The following is a 16,175-nucleotide window of genomic DNA, read 5'->3' on the forward strand; positions in this document are numbered from 1 at the left end:
CTGAGAGTGAGGCCACAGAGTGGAAGCTGGGCTCCTGTCGCCAGAGAGCTGGAAGCGGAACACTGCCTGACACTTCGGGTTGCCCGGGACAGGGGATTCCGAAATGGGACTAAATAAAGGAGATTAGAAACTGGCCATTGGGAACAACGTTTTTTTAAGAGCTGATTTACTGATGAAAGGGGCGGGGGCAAACTCCCAGCAAGAAAACACATTGAAGCAAGTCTCCCCTTCCCCAGAACAACGTCCGATCCGGAGTGAAGGGGGAGAAATGAACGCAGTAAACACATCATGGCAAATAACTTTATATGGTAATAGATAAATAGCTTCCAAAAACTTGTCAAGGGCAAACAACCCTTTGGACCAAGATAGACTGACATTTCTACATTCGATAGATAGAAGGCACCGATTATAGATAACCAGACAAACAAACAGCCGACTATATATATTTGATGTGCATACGATTGTGCATCCGAATGCATATATTTGATATCCAATTTGCACAGTGATGTATATATTTGATATCCAATTTATACAATAATGTATATATTTGATATACAATTTGCACAGTAAAGTATATATTTGATATGCAATCTGTACAGTAATATATATATTTGATATACAATTTGCACGGTAATATATGTATTTGATATATAATTTGCACAGTACTTTATATATTTGACATACAATTTGCACAGTGGTGTATATTTTTGATATCTAATTTTTACAATAATGTATATATTTGATATGCAATCTGCACTGTAATGTATATATTTGATATACAATTTGCACAGCAATGTATATATCTGATATACAATTTGCATGGTAATGTATATATTTGATATACAATTTGCACAGTAACGTATGTATTTGATATGCGATTTGCACAGTAATGTATATATTTGATGTACAATTTGTACAGTGATGTATATTTGATATATATATATAAATATATATAAATATGGAATTTAATGTTGACAAGTGTGAGGTGGTCCACTTTGGTAGGAAGAATGGTAGGAAGGACTATTACTTACGGGGCGAAAAACTGCAGCAGACGATGGTGCAGAGGGACCTCGGGGTCCTTGTGCATGAGTCGCAAAAACCCAGCTTGCAGGTGCAGCAGGTGGTCAGGAAGGCGAATGGGATGCTGGCCTTCATAGCGAAGGGGATTGAATATAAAAGTAGGGAGGTCTTGCTGCAGCTGTATAGGGCATTGGTGAGGCCGCAACTGGAGTACTGTGTGCATTTTTGGGCGCCGCACCTGCACAAGGATATTTTGGCCTTGGAGGGAGTGCAGAGGAGGTTTACTAGGCTGATACCGGAGTTGAGGGAGTTGAGCTATGAGGAGAGGCTGAATAAACTGGGCTTGTACTCGTTAGAGTTTAGAAGAATGAGAGGAGATCTCATTGAGACATATAAGATGATGAATGGGATGGATAGGATAGAGGTGGAAAGACTCTTCCCGCTCAAAAAAGACAATAGGACTAGGGGGCACAGCCTCAAGATAAAGGGGGGGTGCGGTTTAGAACGGAGTTGAGGAGGAACTTCTTCACTCAAAGGGTGGTGAATCTCTGGAATTCTCTGCCCGTTGAAGTGGTGGAGGCTGCCTCGCTTAATATTTTTAAGACGCGGGTTGATGGGTTTTTGATAGGAGAGGGGATTAAGGGTTATGGGGAGAGGCGGGAAAGTGGAACTGAGCAGCGACAGATCAGCCATGATCTTATTGAATGGCGGGGCAGGCTCGAAGGGCTGGATGGCCTACTCCTGCTCCTATTTCTTATGTTCTTATGTTCTTATGTATATATTTGATATCCAATTTGCACAGCAATGTATATATCTGATTTACAATGTGCACAGTACTATATATATGATATTCAATTTGCACAGTGATGTATATATTTGATATAGGATTTGCACAGTAATGTATATATTTGATATGCAATTTACACAGTGATGTATACATTTGATATACAATTTGTGCAGTAATATATATATGATAGCCAATTTGCAAGGTAATGTATATATATTATTTAATATCCAATTTGCGTAGTAATGTATTTTTTGATATCCAATTTGCACTGTAATGTATATATTTGATATGCGATTTGCACACTAATGCATATATTTTGTATCCAATTTACACAATGTATATATTTTATATCCAATTTGCACAGTAATGCGTATATTTGATATCCAATTTGCACAGTAATGCATATATTTGATATACAATTTGTGCAGTAACGTATATATTTGATATCCAATTTGCAAGGTAATGTATATATTTGATATGCAATTTGCACAGTAATGTATATATTTGATATCCAATTTGTGCAGTGATGTATATATTTGATATCCAATTTGAACAGTGATGTATATATTTGATATTCAATTTGCGCAGTAATTTATATATTTGATATACGATTTGCACAGTAATGTGTATATTTTATATTCAATTTGCACAGTGATGTATATATTTTATATTCAATTTGCACGGTAATGTATATACTTTACATCCAATTTGCAGTGATGTATATATTTGATATGCGATTTGCACAATGATGTGTATACTTGACATCCAATTTGCACAGTAATGCATATATTTGACATCCAATTTGCACAGTGATGTATATATTGGATATACAATTTGCAGAGTAATGTATATATTTGATATACATGTGAGTACATCAACATTGTCCAACATCATCTCTATGCTTTTAATTTCAACGTTCTTGAAAATCTATTACGAATATTTAAAGTAATTTCTTATTCTCGCTATTTTCTCCTCTCTGTAAGAACAGGAATACAGACAAATTTGTTCTTTGAAATTCCATCCTCCTCACATGAGTTGGAAATGTTCACACCTGCAATGCGCACGGAGAGGGGAGGAGGGGGTGTTTGGGAATTTAATTTGAACCCGGATCTTTAGGAGTTGACACTTTACAAAGGGATCTCTGGACCGATTGAAAGGTAAATCCCTTTATGTGCATGACTGAGCCAAGGGTAACGGCTGAGATCTTTCAGATTACAGTTGATAACAAGAAATCCCCGGGCTTCAGACATGCAGAGAAAGCCAACAGACGCTCCCAAAATCCGGCCCCTTTCCTGCAACTGTCTGAAATTCCTCAATTCAACTTAATCCCATCTCTGCAACCCAGCACGGAACACAGTGGCTCACAGTCTTTTTCAGAGGGCACCTGACGTCTGTTAAGACACAACTATGTTACCCCTCCCCCCACCCCCCTTCAACAACATCAATAAATAGGCAGATGTCCTGAGGGTCTGCTTCTGCTGACACCGAAAGTAAAGACGGTGGGTCCGGTCATGAAAGCAAGACTGTCGCCCTCAAAACAGCGCACGAAACTCGGATTGGTCGCCAACACCCACGGAGGGGGCAGGCAGGATCGGCCCTCAGCGGGACTGGTACGACCTCCTCTGTTAGTCCAACATTCTACAGTAAAATGCCTTGAATCTTGTGCCTTGAGTCTGTGGACTTACAACCCTTCTGTCTGGGAGGCAAGGGTGCTGCCAATGAGCCACAGTTTACATAATCCAATTTTGGGTTGAAACAATTGAAATAAATCAAACGAACTGAGGGACAAATTAAAGGGACAGTCCATTAAAAGTGAACTCACCAAAAACAAATTACAAATGAAACTGAAAACATTAAACTAAAATGCGATTAAGAGGGTAGATGAGACATCCCAGGCCCTGTAGTGCCCAATGGGCACGGAAGGCTTCCACACTGCCTTTGTACACCATGTGCTCCCTCTCTAGGGGGACCAGAACGCAAATGTAGCCATGGTAGAGGGGCAAACAGTCAGGTTGGATGACCCCCTCAGTTGCCCGCTGCCTGGACCTGCTGATGGTGAGTTTGGCCAGGCCCAGGAGCAGGTTCACAAGGAGGTCCTCCTCCTTCCCCATCCATCTCTGCACCGGGTGTCCGTAGATCAGGAGCGCGGGGTTGAAGTGCAAACAAAAGGTTTTTTATATAACTGAAAAGGGCATGCAGTCTAAAGCAACCTACACATGGTCCAATTGATTACATATATCAGCACACTGACTCACTCCACAGTCAGATGAATAATGATAGGTGATAATTGAAACCACACTTAGCTCACTGGCCAGCAGCTGCATACTAACTAACAGGCCAGTCAGATGGGCAGATGAGATAAATTGTTGCTGAGCCTTTTACCCACTCATCAAACATAAGGTAGGATACGTTATGTTACTGGACTAGTAATCCAGAACCCCAATGCTCCAGAGAAAGGGCTCCGAATCCTAACAAGGGGATTACAAACCCAGATTTTAAACAGAACTAGAAAATATGACATCAGAGCTGTTGTAAAAACCCATCTGGTTCTCTAAGGAAGGAAATCTGCCATCCATATCTAGTCTGGTCTACAACAATGACTCTTAACTGCTCTCTGAAATAGAACTATAAGATACCTACAGTGTAGAAGAAACCTATTTGGCCTATCGAGCCTGCACCAAGCATCTTACCCAGGCCCACACCCTCCCTGCATCAACTCTCCACACTATAACTGTAGCCCGCTCAATAACCATGGCCAATCAACCTAATCTTTGGACACAAAGTGGCAATTTAGCTTGGCCAATCCCCCGAACCAAAACATCTTTGGACTGTGGGAGGAAACTAGTGGAGCTCAAGGAAACCCACGCAGGCAGTGAGAGAACATGCAGACTCCACACAGACAGTGACCTGAGGCCTGAGACTGGAATTGAACCCAGGTCCCTGGGACTGAGAGGCATTGATGCTAACCACTGTGCCACTCAACTGGCTCAGCAAGTTGCTCAGTTGATTTTAAGAAGACAGCTAACCACCACATGTTTAATGGGCTAGAAGGGGGGAAAGCAAAAATACTGCTGGCCAACTTAGAAATTGTTAAAGAACTATAAACACATACAAATATCTCACTGTAACAGTGTAAACCATCTTACCATCACACTGTAACAGTGTAAATACATCTTATCATCTCACTGTAACAGCATAAACACATCTATTCATCTCATGGTAACAGTGTAAACACATCTAACCATCTCAGTGTAACAGTGTAAATACATCCAACCATCTCACTGTAACAATGTAAACACGTCTAACCATCTCATGGTAACAGTGCAAACACATCTTACCATCTCAGTGTAACAGTGTAAACACGTCTAACCATCTCAGCGTAACAGTGTAAACATATCTAACCATCTCAGTGTAACAGTGTAAACACATCTTACCATCTCAGTGTAACAGTGTAAACACATCTTACCATCTCAGTGTAACAGTGTAAACACATCTAACCATCTCATGGTAACAGTGTAAACACATCTTACCATCTCAGTGTAACAGTGTAAATATATCCAACCATCTCACTGTAACAATGTAAACACGTCTAACCATCTCATGGTAACAGTGTAAACACATCTTACCACGTCAGTGTACCAGTGTAAATACATCCAACCATCTCACTGTAACAGTGTAAACACATCTAACCATCTCACTGTAACAGTGTAAACACATCTAACCATCTCACTGTAACAGTGTAAACACATCTAACCATCTCACTATAACAGTGTAAACACACCTAACCATCTCACTGTAACAGTGTAAACACATCTAACCATCTCACTGTAACAGTGTAAACACATCTAACCATCTCACAGAAAGTGTAAACATATCATTGCATCACACTGTAACAACATAATCACATCTTACCATCTCACTGTAACAGTATAAACACATCTTACCATCTTACTGTAACAGTGTAAACACATCTTACCATCTCATGGTAACATAATCACATCTTACCATCTCACTCTACCAGTGTAAACACATCTAACCATCTCATTGTAACAGTGTAAGCACATCTAACCATCTCACAGTAACAGTGTAAACATATCATTGCATCACACTGTAACAACATAATCACGTCTTACCATCTCACTGTAACAGTATAAACACATCTTACTGTAACAGTGTAAACACATCTAACCATCTCTTGGTAACATAATCACATCTTACCATCTCACTCTAACAGTGTAAACACATCTAACCATCTCACTGTAACAGTGTAAACACATCGAACATCTCACTGTAACAGTGTAAACACATCTAACCATCTCACACTAAGTGTAAACATATCATTGCATCACTCTGTAACAAAACAATCACATCTTATCATCTCATTGTAACAACATAATCACATCTTACCATCTCACTGTAACAGTATAAACACATTATGCCATCTCACTTTAACAGTGTAAACACATCCAACCATTTCACAGTAACAGTGTAAACACATCAAACCATCACACGGTAATAGCATAAACACATCTTACCATCTCACTGTAACAGTGTAAATACATCTTACATCTCAAAGTAACAGTGTAAACACATCTTACCTTCTCACTGTAAAAATATAAGCCCATCTTACCATCTCATTGTAACAGTGTAAAATCATCCTATCATCTCACTCTAACAATGTAATCACATCTAACCATCTCACTGTAACAGTGTAATCAAATCTTACCATCGCACTGTAACAGTCTGAACACGTCTAACCATCTCACTGTAACAGTGTAAACACATCGAACCATCTCACAGTAACAGTGAAAACACCTCTTGCCATCTCACTCTAACAATGTAATCAAATCTAACCATCTCACTGTAACAGTGTGATCAAATCTTAACATCTCACTGTAACAATGTAAACACATCCAGCCATCGCACAGTAACAGTGTAATCAAATCTTACCATCTCACTGTAACAGTGTAAACACATCTAACCATCTCTCTGTAACAGTGTAATCAATCTTACCATCTCACTGTAACAGTGTAAACACATCTAACCATCTCTCTGTAACAGTGTAAACACATCTTATCATCTCACTGTAACAGCGTAAACACATCTTACCATCTCACTGTAACAGTGTAAACACATCTTACCATCTCACTGTCACAGTGTAATCACATCTAACCATCTCACAGTAACAGTGTAAACACATCGGACCATCTCACTGTAACAGTGTAATCACATTTTATCATCTCACTCTAACAACGTAATCATATCTAACCATCTCACTGTAACAGTGTGAACACATCTTACCTTCTCACTGTAACAATATAAGCCCATCTTACCATCTCATTGTAACAGTGTAAAATCATCTAACCATCTCACTCTAACAACATAATCACATCATCACATCTAACCATCTCACTGTAACAGTGTAAACACATCCAACCATCTCACTGTAACAGTATAAACACAGCTAACCATCTCACTGTAACAATATAATCATATCATACCATCTCACGGTAACAGTGTAAACACATCTTCCCATCTCACTGTAACAGTGTAAACACATCTTACCATCTCACTGTAACAGCGTAAACACATCTAACCATCTCTCTCAAGCAACGTAATCTCATCTAACCATCTCACTGTAACAGTTTAACCACAATTTACCATCTCACTGAAACAGTGTAAACACATCTGACCACCTCACTCTAAGTGTAAACACCTCACAGCAACACTCTGTAACAGCGTAAATACATCACACCATCTCACTGTTGCAGTGCAATCACATCTTACCATCTCAATGTAACAATGTAAACACATCTAACCATCCCACTATAACAGCTTAAACACATCTAACTATCTCTGTAACAGTATAAATACTTCTAACCATCTTACTGTGACACTGTTACAGTGAGATGGTTAGATGTATTTGCATTGTTTGAGTGAGATGGTTAGATGTGTTTACACTGTTGCAATGAGATGGTTAGATGTGATTACATTGTTAGAGTGAGATGGTTAGATAGTTTACGCTGTTACAGTGAGATGGTTAGATGTGTTTACACTGTTACAGTGAAATGATAAGATGTGTTTACATTGTTACAGTGAATGGTTAGATGTGTTGACACTGTTACAGTGAGATGTTAGATATGTTTACACTGTTACAGTGAGACGGTTAAATGTTTTTACATTGTTATAGTGATATAAGATGTGTTTACATTGTTACAGTGAATGGCTAGATGTGTTTACACTGTTACAGTGAGATGGTTAGATATGTTTACACTCTTACAGTGAGATGGTTAGATGTGTTTACAGTGTTACAGTTAGATGGTAAGATGTGTTTACATTGCTCAATAGTTAAATACTAACAGTTAAATGGTAAGATGTGATTACACTGTTACAGTGAGATGTTAGATATGTTTACAATGTTACATTGAGATGGTTAGATGTGTTTACATTGTGATGGTGAGATGGTTAGGTGTGTTTACAGTGTTACAGTGAGATGGTAAGATGTGTCTACACTGTCACAGTGTGATGCTATGACGTGTTACACTTACAGTAGTGGGTAGATGTGTTAGCACTGTTGCAGTGAGATGGTTTGGTGTGTCTCTGTCACAATAAATAGGGCAGGAGGTAGATTGAGTGAAGTGGAATTATAAACAGGACAGGAGGTAGCTTGGGGAAGGGGGATTATAAACAGGACAGGAAGTAGTTTGGGTGAAGGGGGATTATAAACAGGACAGGAAGTAGTTTGGGTGAAGGGGATTATAAACAGGACAGGAGGTAGTTTGGGGAAGGGGGATTATAAACAGGACAGGAAGTAGTTTGGGTGAAGGGGGATTATAAACAGGACAGGAAGTAGTTTGGGTGAAGGGGGATTATAAACAGGACAGGAGGTAGTTTGGGGAAGGGGGATTATAAACAGGACAGGAGGTAGTTTGGGGAAGGGGGATTATAAACAGGACAGGAGGTAGTTTGGGGAAGGGGGATTATAAACAGGACAGGAGGTAGTTTGGGGAAGGGGGATTATAAACAGGACAGGAGGTAGTTTGGGGAAGGGGGATTATAAACAGGACAGGAAGTAGTTTGGGGAAGGGGGATTATAAACAGGACAGGAAGTAGTTTGGGGAAGGGGGATTATAAACAGGACAGGAGGTAGTTTGGGGAAGGGGGATTATAAACAGGACAGGAGGTAGTTTGGGGAAGGGGGATTATAAACAGGACAGGAGGTAGTTTGGGGAAGGGGGATTATAAACAGGACAGGAGGTAGTTTGGGGAAGGGGGATTATAAACAGGACAGGAAGTAGTTTGGGGAAGGGGGATTATAAACAGGACAGGAAGTAGTTTGGGGAAGGGGGATTATAAACAGGACAGGAGGTAGTTTGGGGAAGGGGGATTATAAACAGGACAGGAGGTAGTTTGGGTGAAGGGGGATTATAAACAGGACAGGAGGTAGTTTGGGGAAGGGGGATTATAAACAGGACAGGAGGTAGTTTGGGGAAGGGGGATTATAAACAGGACAGGAGGTAGTTTGGGTGAAGGGGGATTATAAACAGGACAGGAGGTAGTTTGGGGAAGGGGGATTATAAACAGGACAGGAGGTAGTTTGGGTGAAGGGGGATTATAAACAGGACAGGAGGTAGTTTGGTGAAGGGGGATTATAAACAGGACAGGAGGTAGTTTGGGGAAGGGGGATTATAAACAGGACAGGAGGTAGTTTGGGGAAGGGGGATTATAAACAGGACAGGAGGTAGTTTGGGTGAAGGGGGATTATAAACAGGACAGGAGGTAGTTTGGGGAAGGGGGATTATAAACAGGACAGGAGGTAGTTTGGGGAAGGGGGATTATAAACAGGACAGGAGGTAGTTTGGGGAAGGGGGATTATAAACAGGACAGGAGGTAGTTTGGGTGAAGGGGGATTATAAACAGGACAGGAGGTAGTTTGGGCGAAGTTGAATTCCTATTGCTTTCAGAGGCTAGCACTGGGAGAAGGGAGTTGTCAATGTCTTTCTGCTCAGTGAGTGAGCAATAGTCGGGGTTTGGATTGCACGGCCTGGAAGTGAGGTCGAGGCAGTCAAGAAGGTATTAGATGATTATTTGAACAGATTCAATGTGCAGATGTACAGTAAAAGGAAGAAGAATAGCACACAGTCATTATGCTTATTTGGAGCGTTCGTGCAGACACGATGGGCGAAATGACCTCCTTCTGTGCCGTAATAATTCGGCGATTCTCACATTCCTCCCGATTGTCCCTCGCGAATGTTTGGATTGAGGGCGTTAATACTCTGCAACTGTTGTCAATTTGACGTTTTATATTTGAATATCCTCTGGGGTGCAGTGAGATCTCACCTTGGCCACAGTTCCCGAGAAATTGTCACCAGAATCTAATTGCTTCTTCTATCACTGGGCGACACGCACGCTGTGTTTACTCAAGTCATTAGGGCAGATGTAAAGATCCTTCCTGGATGTGTGTTGTATACACACACACACACACTGTGTAGGTAGTTTACAGTAGCCGATCATGTAGAGTTTATTTGAAAGTTAAATAACTACAAGACCTATAGCAAAATCACGTCCTGGTGCTCACACAATCTCTTTTGCAAACTTGCTGTGGCATATGTGAGGTACCTGATGCCTAGATTGCGAACAGTTATTGACATTTTTGAATGCACGGGACCACATATAAAAGATTCTGGAAGTATACCTCTACCGAGTAATTGTAGCCCTCTATCACCCTGACGTATAGCATCTAGCTTGCCAAAGATATCTCCAATTTCGGAAGGCGCCGATCAATTAATTTAACAGCATGTGCATTTCTAATACTATCATTCCCCATAATTCTAAAAGTAGACTAGGAATCTACTTAACAGCTTCGATGGAGGCAAATGTATTCATTTTCTGGTTTAATCTAAATGTCCGTCACTTGACAGGCTGTGCTTTAGGTTCGAAGCAACTCTGCCGATTTTGCACATTCCAATCATATGAAATTGTCTCTGGTTTTCACATCTTCATCGGCTGGAAAATGAAGCAAGCTTCTTAATGGTTCCAAGACCCTGCTCTGACGGCCCGAGGGCGCCATCTGGAGGACCGAAGGCAGGCACACAGCAAACTTGAAACTTCTTCGTACAGTATAAGGCAACTTTTCAAAGCCCTCAGCAACATGGACATTTTAAATAGCCAGGCATTGATAACCTGACAGGAAGCTGAGCTATGGTAAATGGGGATGGTGTCATATGGTTTGAACGAATCAATTTTCTTTGGAAAATAAACTCATTCAATATTCTTGCTCGGGGGGCGGGGTGGGGGGGGGGGTGCTTGTTGATGTTATCTTTGTATGCATGTAAACTTTAACCACTGCTGTATGCAAAGCTTGCAGTAATCTTCTATGCAAGCGAGGAAGCCACCAGAGACCGTTGTACTAACGGGGACAGAGAATAAAAGCTCCCAAATACCCATTCGCTGGCAGATAACCACGTTTCCAGGAGGGGGTCGGGGCTCTGGACTTGTTAATGCTTCATAATTTAGGGAGGGGGACAGTGATCACCCCTAACCTGCGGGGCGAATAAGGGGGAAGACTCGTTGTTGCGGCAGACAACGTTGTCAAATGTTATCAAATACTTTGTGGAAATGAGAAACATAAACTTCAGCACGGTGGCAATAAACTGGGCCGTGAGATAATAAGGGTGTTCAGCGGCCACGTTCCAGGATATCATGGAGGGGCGGGGGAAGGTTTCTCTGTCATTACACACAAATTAAAAAAAAACACAAACATGTTACCCAAACCACAGTTGCGCCTGAAAGAAAACTGTGACAGCTCGAAAACACTGACGGTGACACTCAACCAAAGCAAGAAACGCGGCGACAGAGGAGCCACTGGGCTCATGTGAAACGTTGAACCGCAGGAAAGCAAACAGAAACAAAAAAACCAAAAAATCCTCAGAAAGTTTATCCAGTCACCTTGTCATTTATAAATACGATTGAATATATGCCTATACAAATATATTATTTGAAGAAATCTCCATGCGGTAATTAATTACTGGGGGATTGTTAACACAGGGTTACATAGTAGTGGCTGGTTTGTCAGTCCCCGAATGTTAGTGAACAATAGTATTGCCGTGGTTTTACATGCACATTAACCGTTTTAATCTGCTTCTTTCAGGCGGTGGCTGAAGAACAGATTGATGGACAGCTCTCAGGCTTGATCGCGCAGGCAATAGGGGAAGAATGTGTCGCCTTCCCGCCAATTGTTCCTCTAAACTCGGAGGCTTGTCCACCACTTTTTTTTCTTTTTCCACCACCCCCCCCCCCCCACAATCTTATAAGAGGCAGAAAAAGCCCCGTCTTATGAAGCGGGTGTGATCAGCCTGGAGGCGATCCCGAGTCATTGGCAAAGGGGGGCTACCTGTTCCACTCAAGACTGACTCTCCCCCGCGAAAGTTCAGAAGTGTTTTGTGTAAATCAAAGCGGGAGGGGATGGGTGGGGTGGGAGGGGGGTAGGAAGGAGGAAACAAAAATCTCTATCTTTTTCTTACATAAGCATTCCTGTCTAACAGCATTATGACATTAGCCCTGGGACTCAAAACCCTGTGGTTGCTGGCGTTCACCTCAATGTCCAACACAACACTAGCAGTAAATAACAGTGGTAGATGGTGGTAAGTTGTTGTTTTCTCTCTATCTCTCTTCATCAACTTAAATCACAATGAGCTTGTTTGAAAATAATATCTCCAGCTGCAACACAGGTGCGAGTGCAAGTTTGTGGCATTTGAGAAACATTTTTGAGATTGGTGTCACCATTGGCTCACTTTTTAAAAACTCTGGCGTTTGTTTCAGGGGTATTGTGAATATTGCTTCTTCCTCTAACTTGGTCACCGATACCAAATACGTCCAGTTGGTTCTGGATCCCAGTTTGCAACTGTTGAGCCGGAAGCAGAGGAAACTGATCCGCCAGAATCCGGGGATACTGTACAGTATCACTGGGGGACTGCAGAGTGCCATCAAAGAGTGCAAGTGGCAATTTCGCAACCGGCGCTGGAATTGTCCAACCTCCCAAAGTCCCAACATCTTCGGCAAGATCGTCAACCGAGGTAGGCTCGTCTAGACTACCCCAACCCCAGTCCTGCTTCAGAGTGAGTGGCAACAGTTGTTCTCCAGCAATACAACCCAATGGTCATGACATGAGGCTCACCCCAGTTCCATGTACAGCAGGAAACTGGGACCCATTTCTACCCATTCCAAGCCCAGTAGGGTGTTTAGTGGGGAGGGGGAAGGTTGCCCAATTCACACCGCGCCCCATAGACATAGACCCACCCCCACCCCACCATCCCCCGAGTCTCCTGCTCCAGGTGGAAAGTCCTGACTGAAATCGGGCTAGCCCAAGGCGGATTGGATTGGAGGTTCAGCCAGCAACAATCCCGGCTCCATCCCCAGCTAATAAACAGGATCCCACTTCAGCAGCCTGAACATCCCTGGTAGAGGAAGGCGCTGTCTAACAATGACATCCAGGCTCCGCTACCTAAGAGTCAGCAACAAAGAATCTGGAACTTCCTCGGGACAGGAATCGACTCCGAAATGCTGGAATACAATTAAAACTGGTCCATTGGCGAGCCCCTTACTAATGTTCTCCCAGCAGCTATCCAATCTAACGGCCTGTCTGGAAAGTGACAGTGAGAGAATTGCTATACTACAAAGGAATTCATACTGCCGCGAACTTCAATCTTCTTTACAGCATTTCCTATTCGCTCTGTTCGATCAGTCTGTTCCATTCTTATTCACATCAAATCATTCGCTTCGCAATCACTTCCACCTTGCCTCTCTCTCTCCCATTCTGCCCAGTTCATGTATTAACCCTTTTTGAAATGTTTAATTCGCTCCCCAACTCTTTCCCAAATGAACGAATTTCCTGTATATTCTTTCCCTGCAAGCGCACTCTGCACCTGTCTCTCTCCCTATCTATCGTCACCGCCCCCCCCACCCCCAAAACACCGCTCTCTCTCTCTCCACCTCCTGTCTCTCTCTTTCCCTCTCCACCTCCTGTCTCTCTCTCTCTCTCCCTTCACCTCCTGTCTCTCTCTCTCTCTCCCTTCACCTCCTGTCTCTCTCTCTCTCTCTCCCTCTCTCTCTGCACCTCTTGTCTCTGTTTCTCTCTCTCTCCACCTTTGTCTCTTTCTCTCTCTCCGCATACTGTCTCTCTCTCCACCTCCTGCCTCTCTCTCCTTCTCTCTCCACCTCCTGCCTCTCTCTCTCTACCTCCTGCCTCTCACTCTCTCTCTCCACCTCCTGTCTCTCTCTCTCACTCCACCTCCTGTCTCTCTTTCCCTCTCTCCACCTCCTGTCTCTCTCTCACTCCACCTCCTGTCTCTCTTTCCCTCTCTCCACCTCCTGTCTCTCTCTCACTCCACCTCCTGTCCCTCTCTCTCTCTTCCCTTCACCTGTCACTCTCTCTCCATCTCCTGTCTCTCTCTCTCCACCTCCTGTCTCTCTTTCCCTCTCTCCACCTCCTGTCACTCTCTCTCACACTCTGCACCTCCTGTCCCTCTCTCTCCCTCTCTCTCTACCTCCTGTCTCTCTCTCTCTCTGTCTCACTCCACTTCCTCTCTATCTCTCCCACTCTCTCTCTCTCGACCTCCTCTTTTTCTATCGCTCGTTCTCTCTCCACCTTCTCTTCTCTCTCTCTCCACTTGCTGGCTCTCTCTCTCTCCGCCTCCTGTCTGTCTCTCTCTCTTTCTCCACCTCCTATCTCCCTCTCACTCCACCTCCTGTCTCTCTCTGTCTCTCCACCTCCTGTCTCTCTCTTTCTCTCCACCTGCTGTCTCTCTCTCCCTCTCTCCATTTCCTCTCTCTCTCTCTCTCCACCTCCTGTCTATCTCTGTTTCCCTCTCTCTCTCCACCTCGTCTCTCTCTCTCTCCACCTCCTGTCTCTCTCTCTTTCTCTCCATCTGCTGTCTCTCTCTCCCTCTCTCCATTTCCTCTCTCTCTCTCACTCCACCTCCTGTCTCTCTCTCCCTCTCTCTGTCTCTCCACCTCCTGTCTCTCTCTTTCTCTCCACCTGCTGTCTCTCTCTCCCTCTCTCCATTTCCTCTCTCTCTCTCTCCACCTCCTGTCTCTCTCTCTTTCTCTCCATCTGCTGCCTCTCTCTCCTTCTCTCCATTTCCTCTCTCTCTCCACCTGCTGTCTCTCTCTCTACCTCCTGTCTCTCTCTCACTCACTCCACCTACTGTCCCTGTCTCTCTTCCATCCACCTGTCACTCTCTCTCTCTCTCTCTCTCACTCTCTCTCTCCACCTCCCCTCTATCTCTCCCTCTCTCTCCCCACCTCCTGTCTCTCTCTATCTCTCTCACTCCACCTCCTGTCTCTCTCTATCTCTCTCACTCCACCTCCTGTCTCTCTGTACCCCCTCACAGTCTCTCGCTCTCTCCCTTTCTCCACCTCCTGTCTCTCTCTCTTTACTGCACTTCCTGTCCCTCTCTCTTTCCAGCTCCAGTCTCTCTCTCTGTCTGTGTCTCTCTCTCCCCACCTCTTTTTCTATCTCTCGTTCTCTCTCCACCTCCTCTTCTCTCTCCATCTCTACCTCTCCACCGCCTGACCCTCGCTGTCTCTCTCTCTCTCCAACTCCCCTCTCTCTCTCCACCTCCTGTCACTCTCTCTCCCTCCACCTCCTGTCTTTTTCTCTCCAATTCTGGTCCCTCTCTCTATCTCTATTTCCTGGCTCTCTCACACTCTCTCTTTCCACCTCCTGTGTCTCTGTCACCCCTCACTGTCTCTCTCTCTCTCTCTTCACCTCTTGTCTCTCTCTCTTCTCTCTCCACTTCCTGTCCCTCTCCACCTCCTCTCTATCTCTGTCTCCCTCTCTCTGTCTCTCTCTCTCTCTCTCTACTTCCTCTCTCTCTCACTCTACCATTTCTCTCTCTCTCTCTCCACCTCCTGTCTCTCTCTCTCTCTCTTTCTCCACCACTTCTCTCACTCTCTGTCTCTCCCCAACTCCTGTACCTCTCTCTCTCCACCTCCTGTCTCTCTCTCTCTCTCCACCTCCTGTCTCTCTCTCTCTCTCTCTCCACCACTTCTCTCACTCTCTGTCTCTCCCCAACTCCTGTACCTCTCTCTCTCCATCTCCTGTCCCTCTCTCTCTTTCTTTCTCCACCTGTCGCTCTCTCTCCATCTCCTGTCCCTCTCTCTCTCTCACTCCACCTTGTCCCTCTCTGTCTCTCTTCTCTCCACCTGTCACTCTCTCTCCATCTCCTGTCTCTCTCTCTCTGTCTCTCCACCTCCTATCTCTCTCTCCCTCTCTCCACCTCCTGTCTCTGTCTCTCTGTCCACCTCCTGTCTCTCTATCTGTCTCTCTCTCTCTCCACTTCCGCTCTCTCTCACTCTCTCTCTCTCT

The 16,175-nt window shown here is 43.7% G+C and overlaps 1 protein-coding gene across 1 annotated transcript in view; it reads left to right on the plus strand.

Annotated features, from left to right (window-relative positions):
* The first annotated feature begins 12,355 nt into the window (after window positions 1–12,355).
* The window catches only part of wnt1 (wingless-type MMTV integration site family, member 1), a 46,765-nt gene continuing 42,945 nt past the window's right edge, over window positions 12,356–16,175 (plus strand). Inside the window, exons 1-2 of the mRNA XM_080218131.1 lie at window positions 12,356–12,450; window positions 12,629–12,882. Of these exons, the coding sequence (XP_080074257.1) occupies window positions 12,356–12,450; window positions 12,629–12,882 (349 nt within the window). The remainder of the gene's footprint in view (window positions 12,451–12,628; window positions 12,883–16,175) is intronic.

The sequence above is a fragment of the Carcharhinus amblyrhynchos genome, chromosome X, assembly GCF_965287045.1.
Source record: "Carcharhinus amblyrhynchos chromosome X, sCarAmb.v2.hapA, whole genome shotgun sequence".
Classification (NCBI taxonomy): Eukaryota; Metazoa; Chordata; class Chondrichthyes; order Carcharhiniformes; family Carcharhinidae; genus Carcharhinus; species Carcharhinus amblyrhynchos.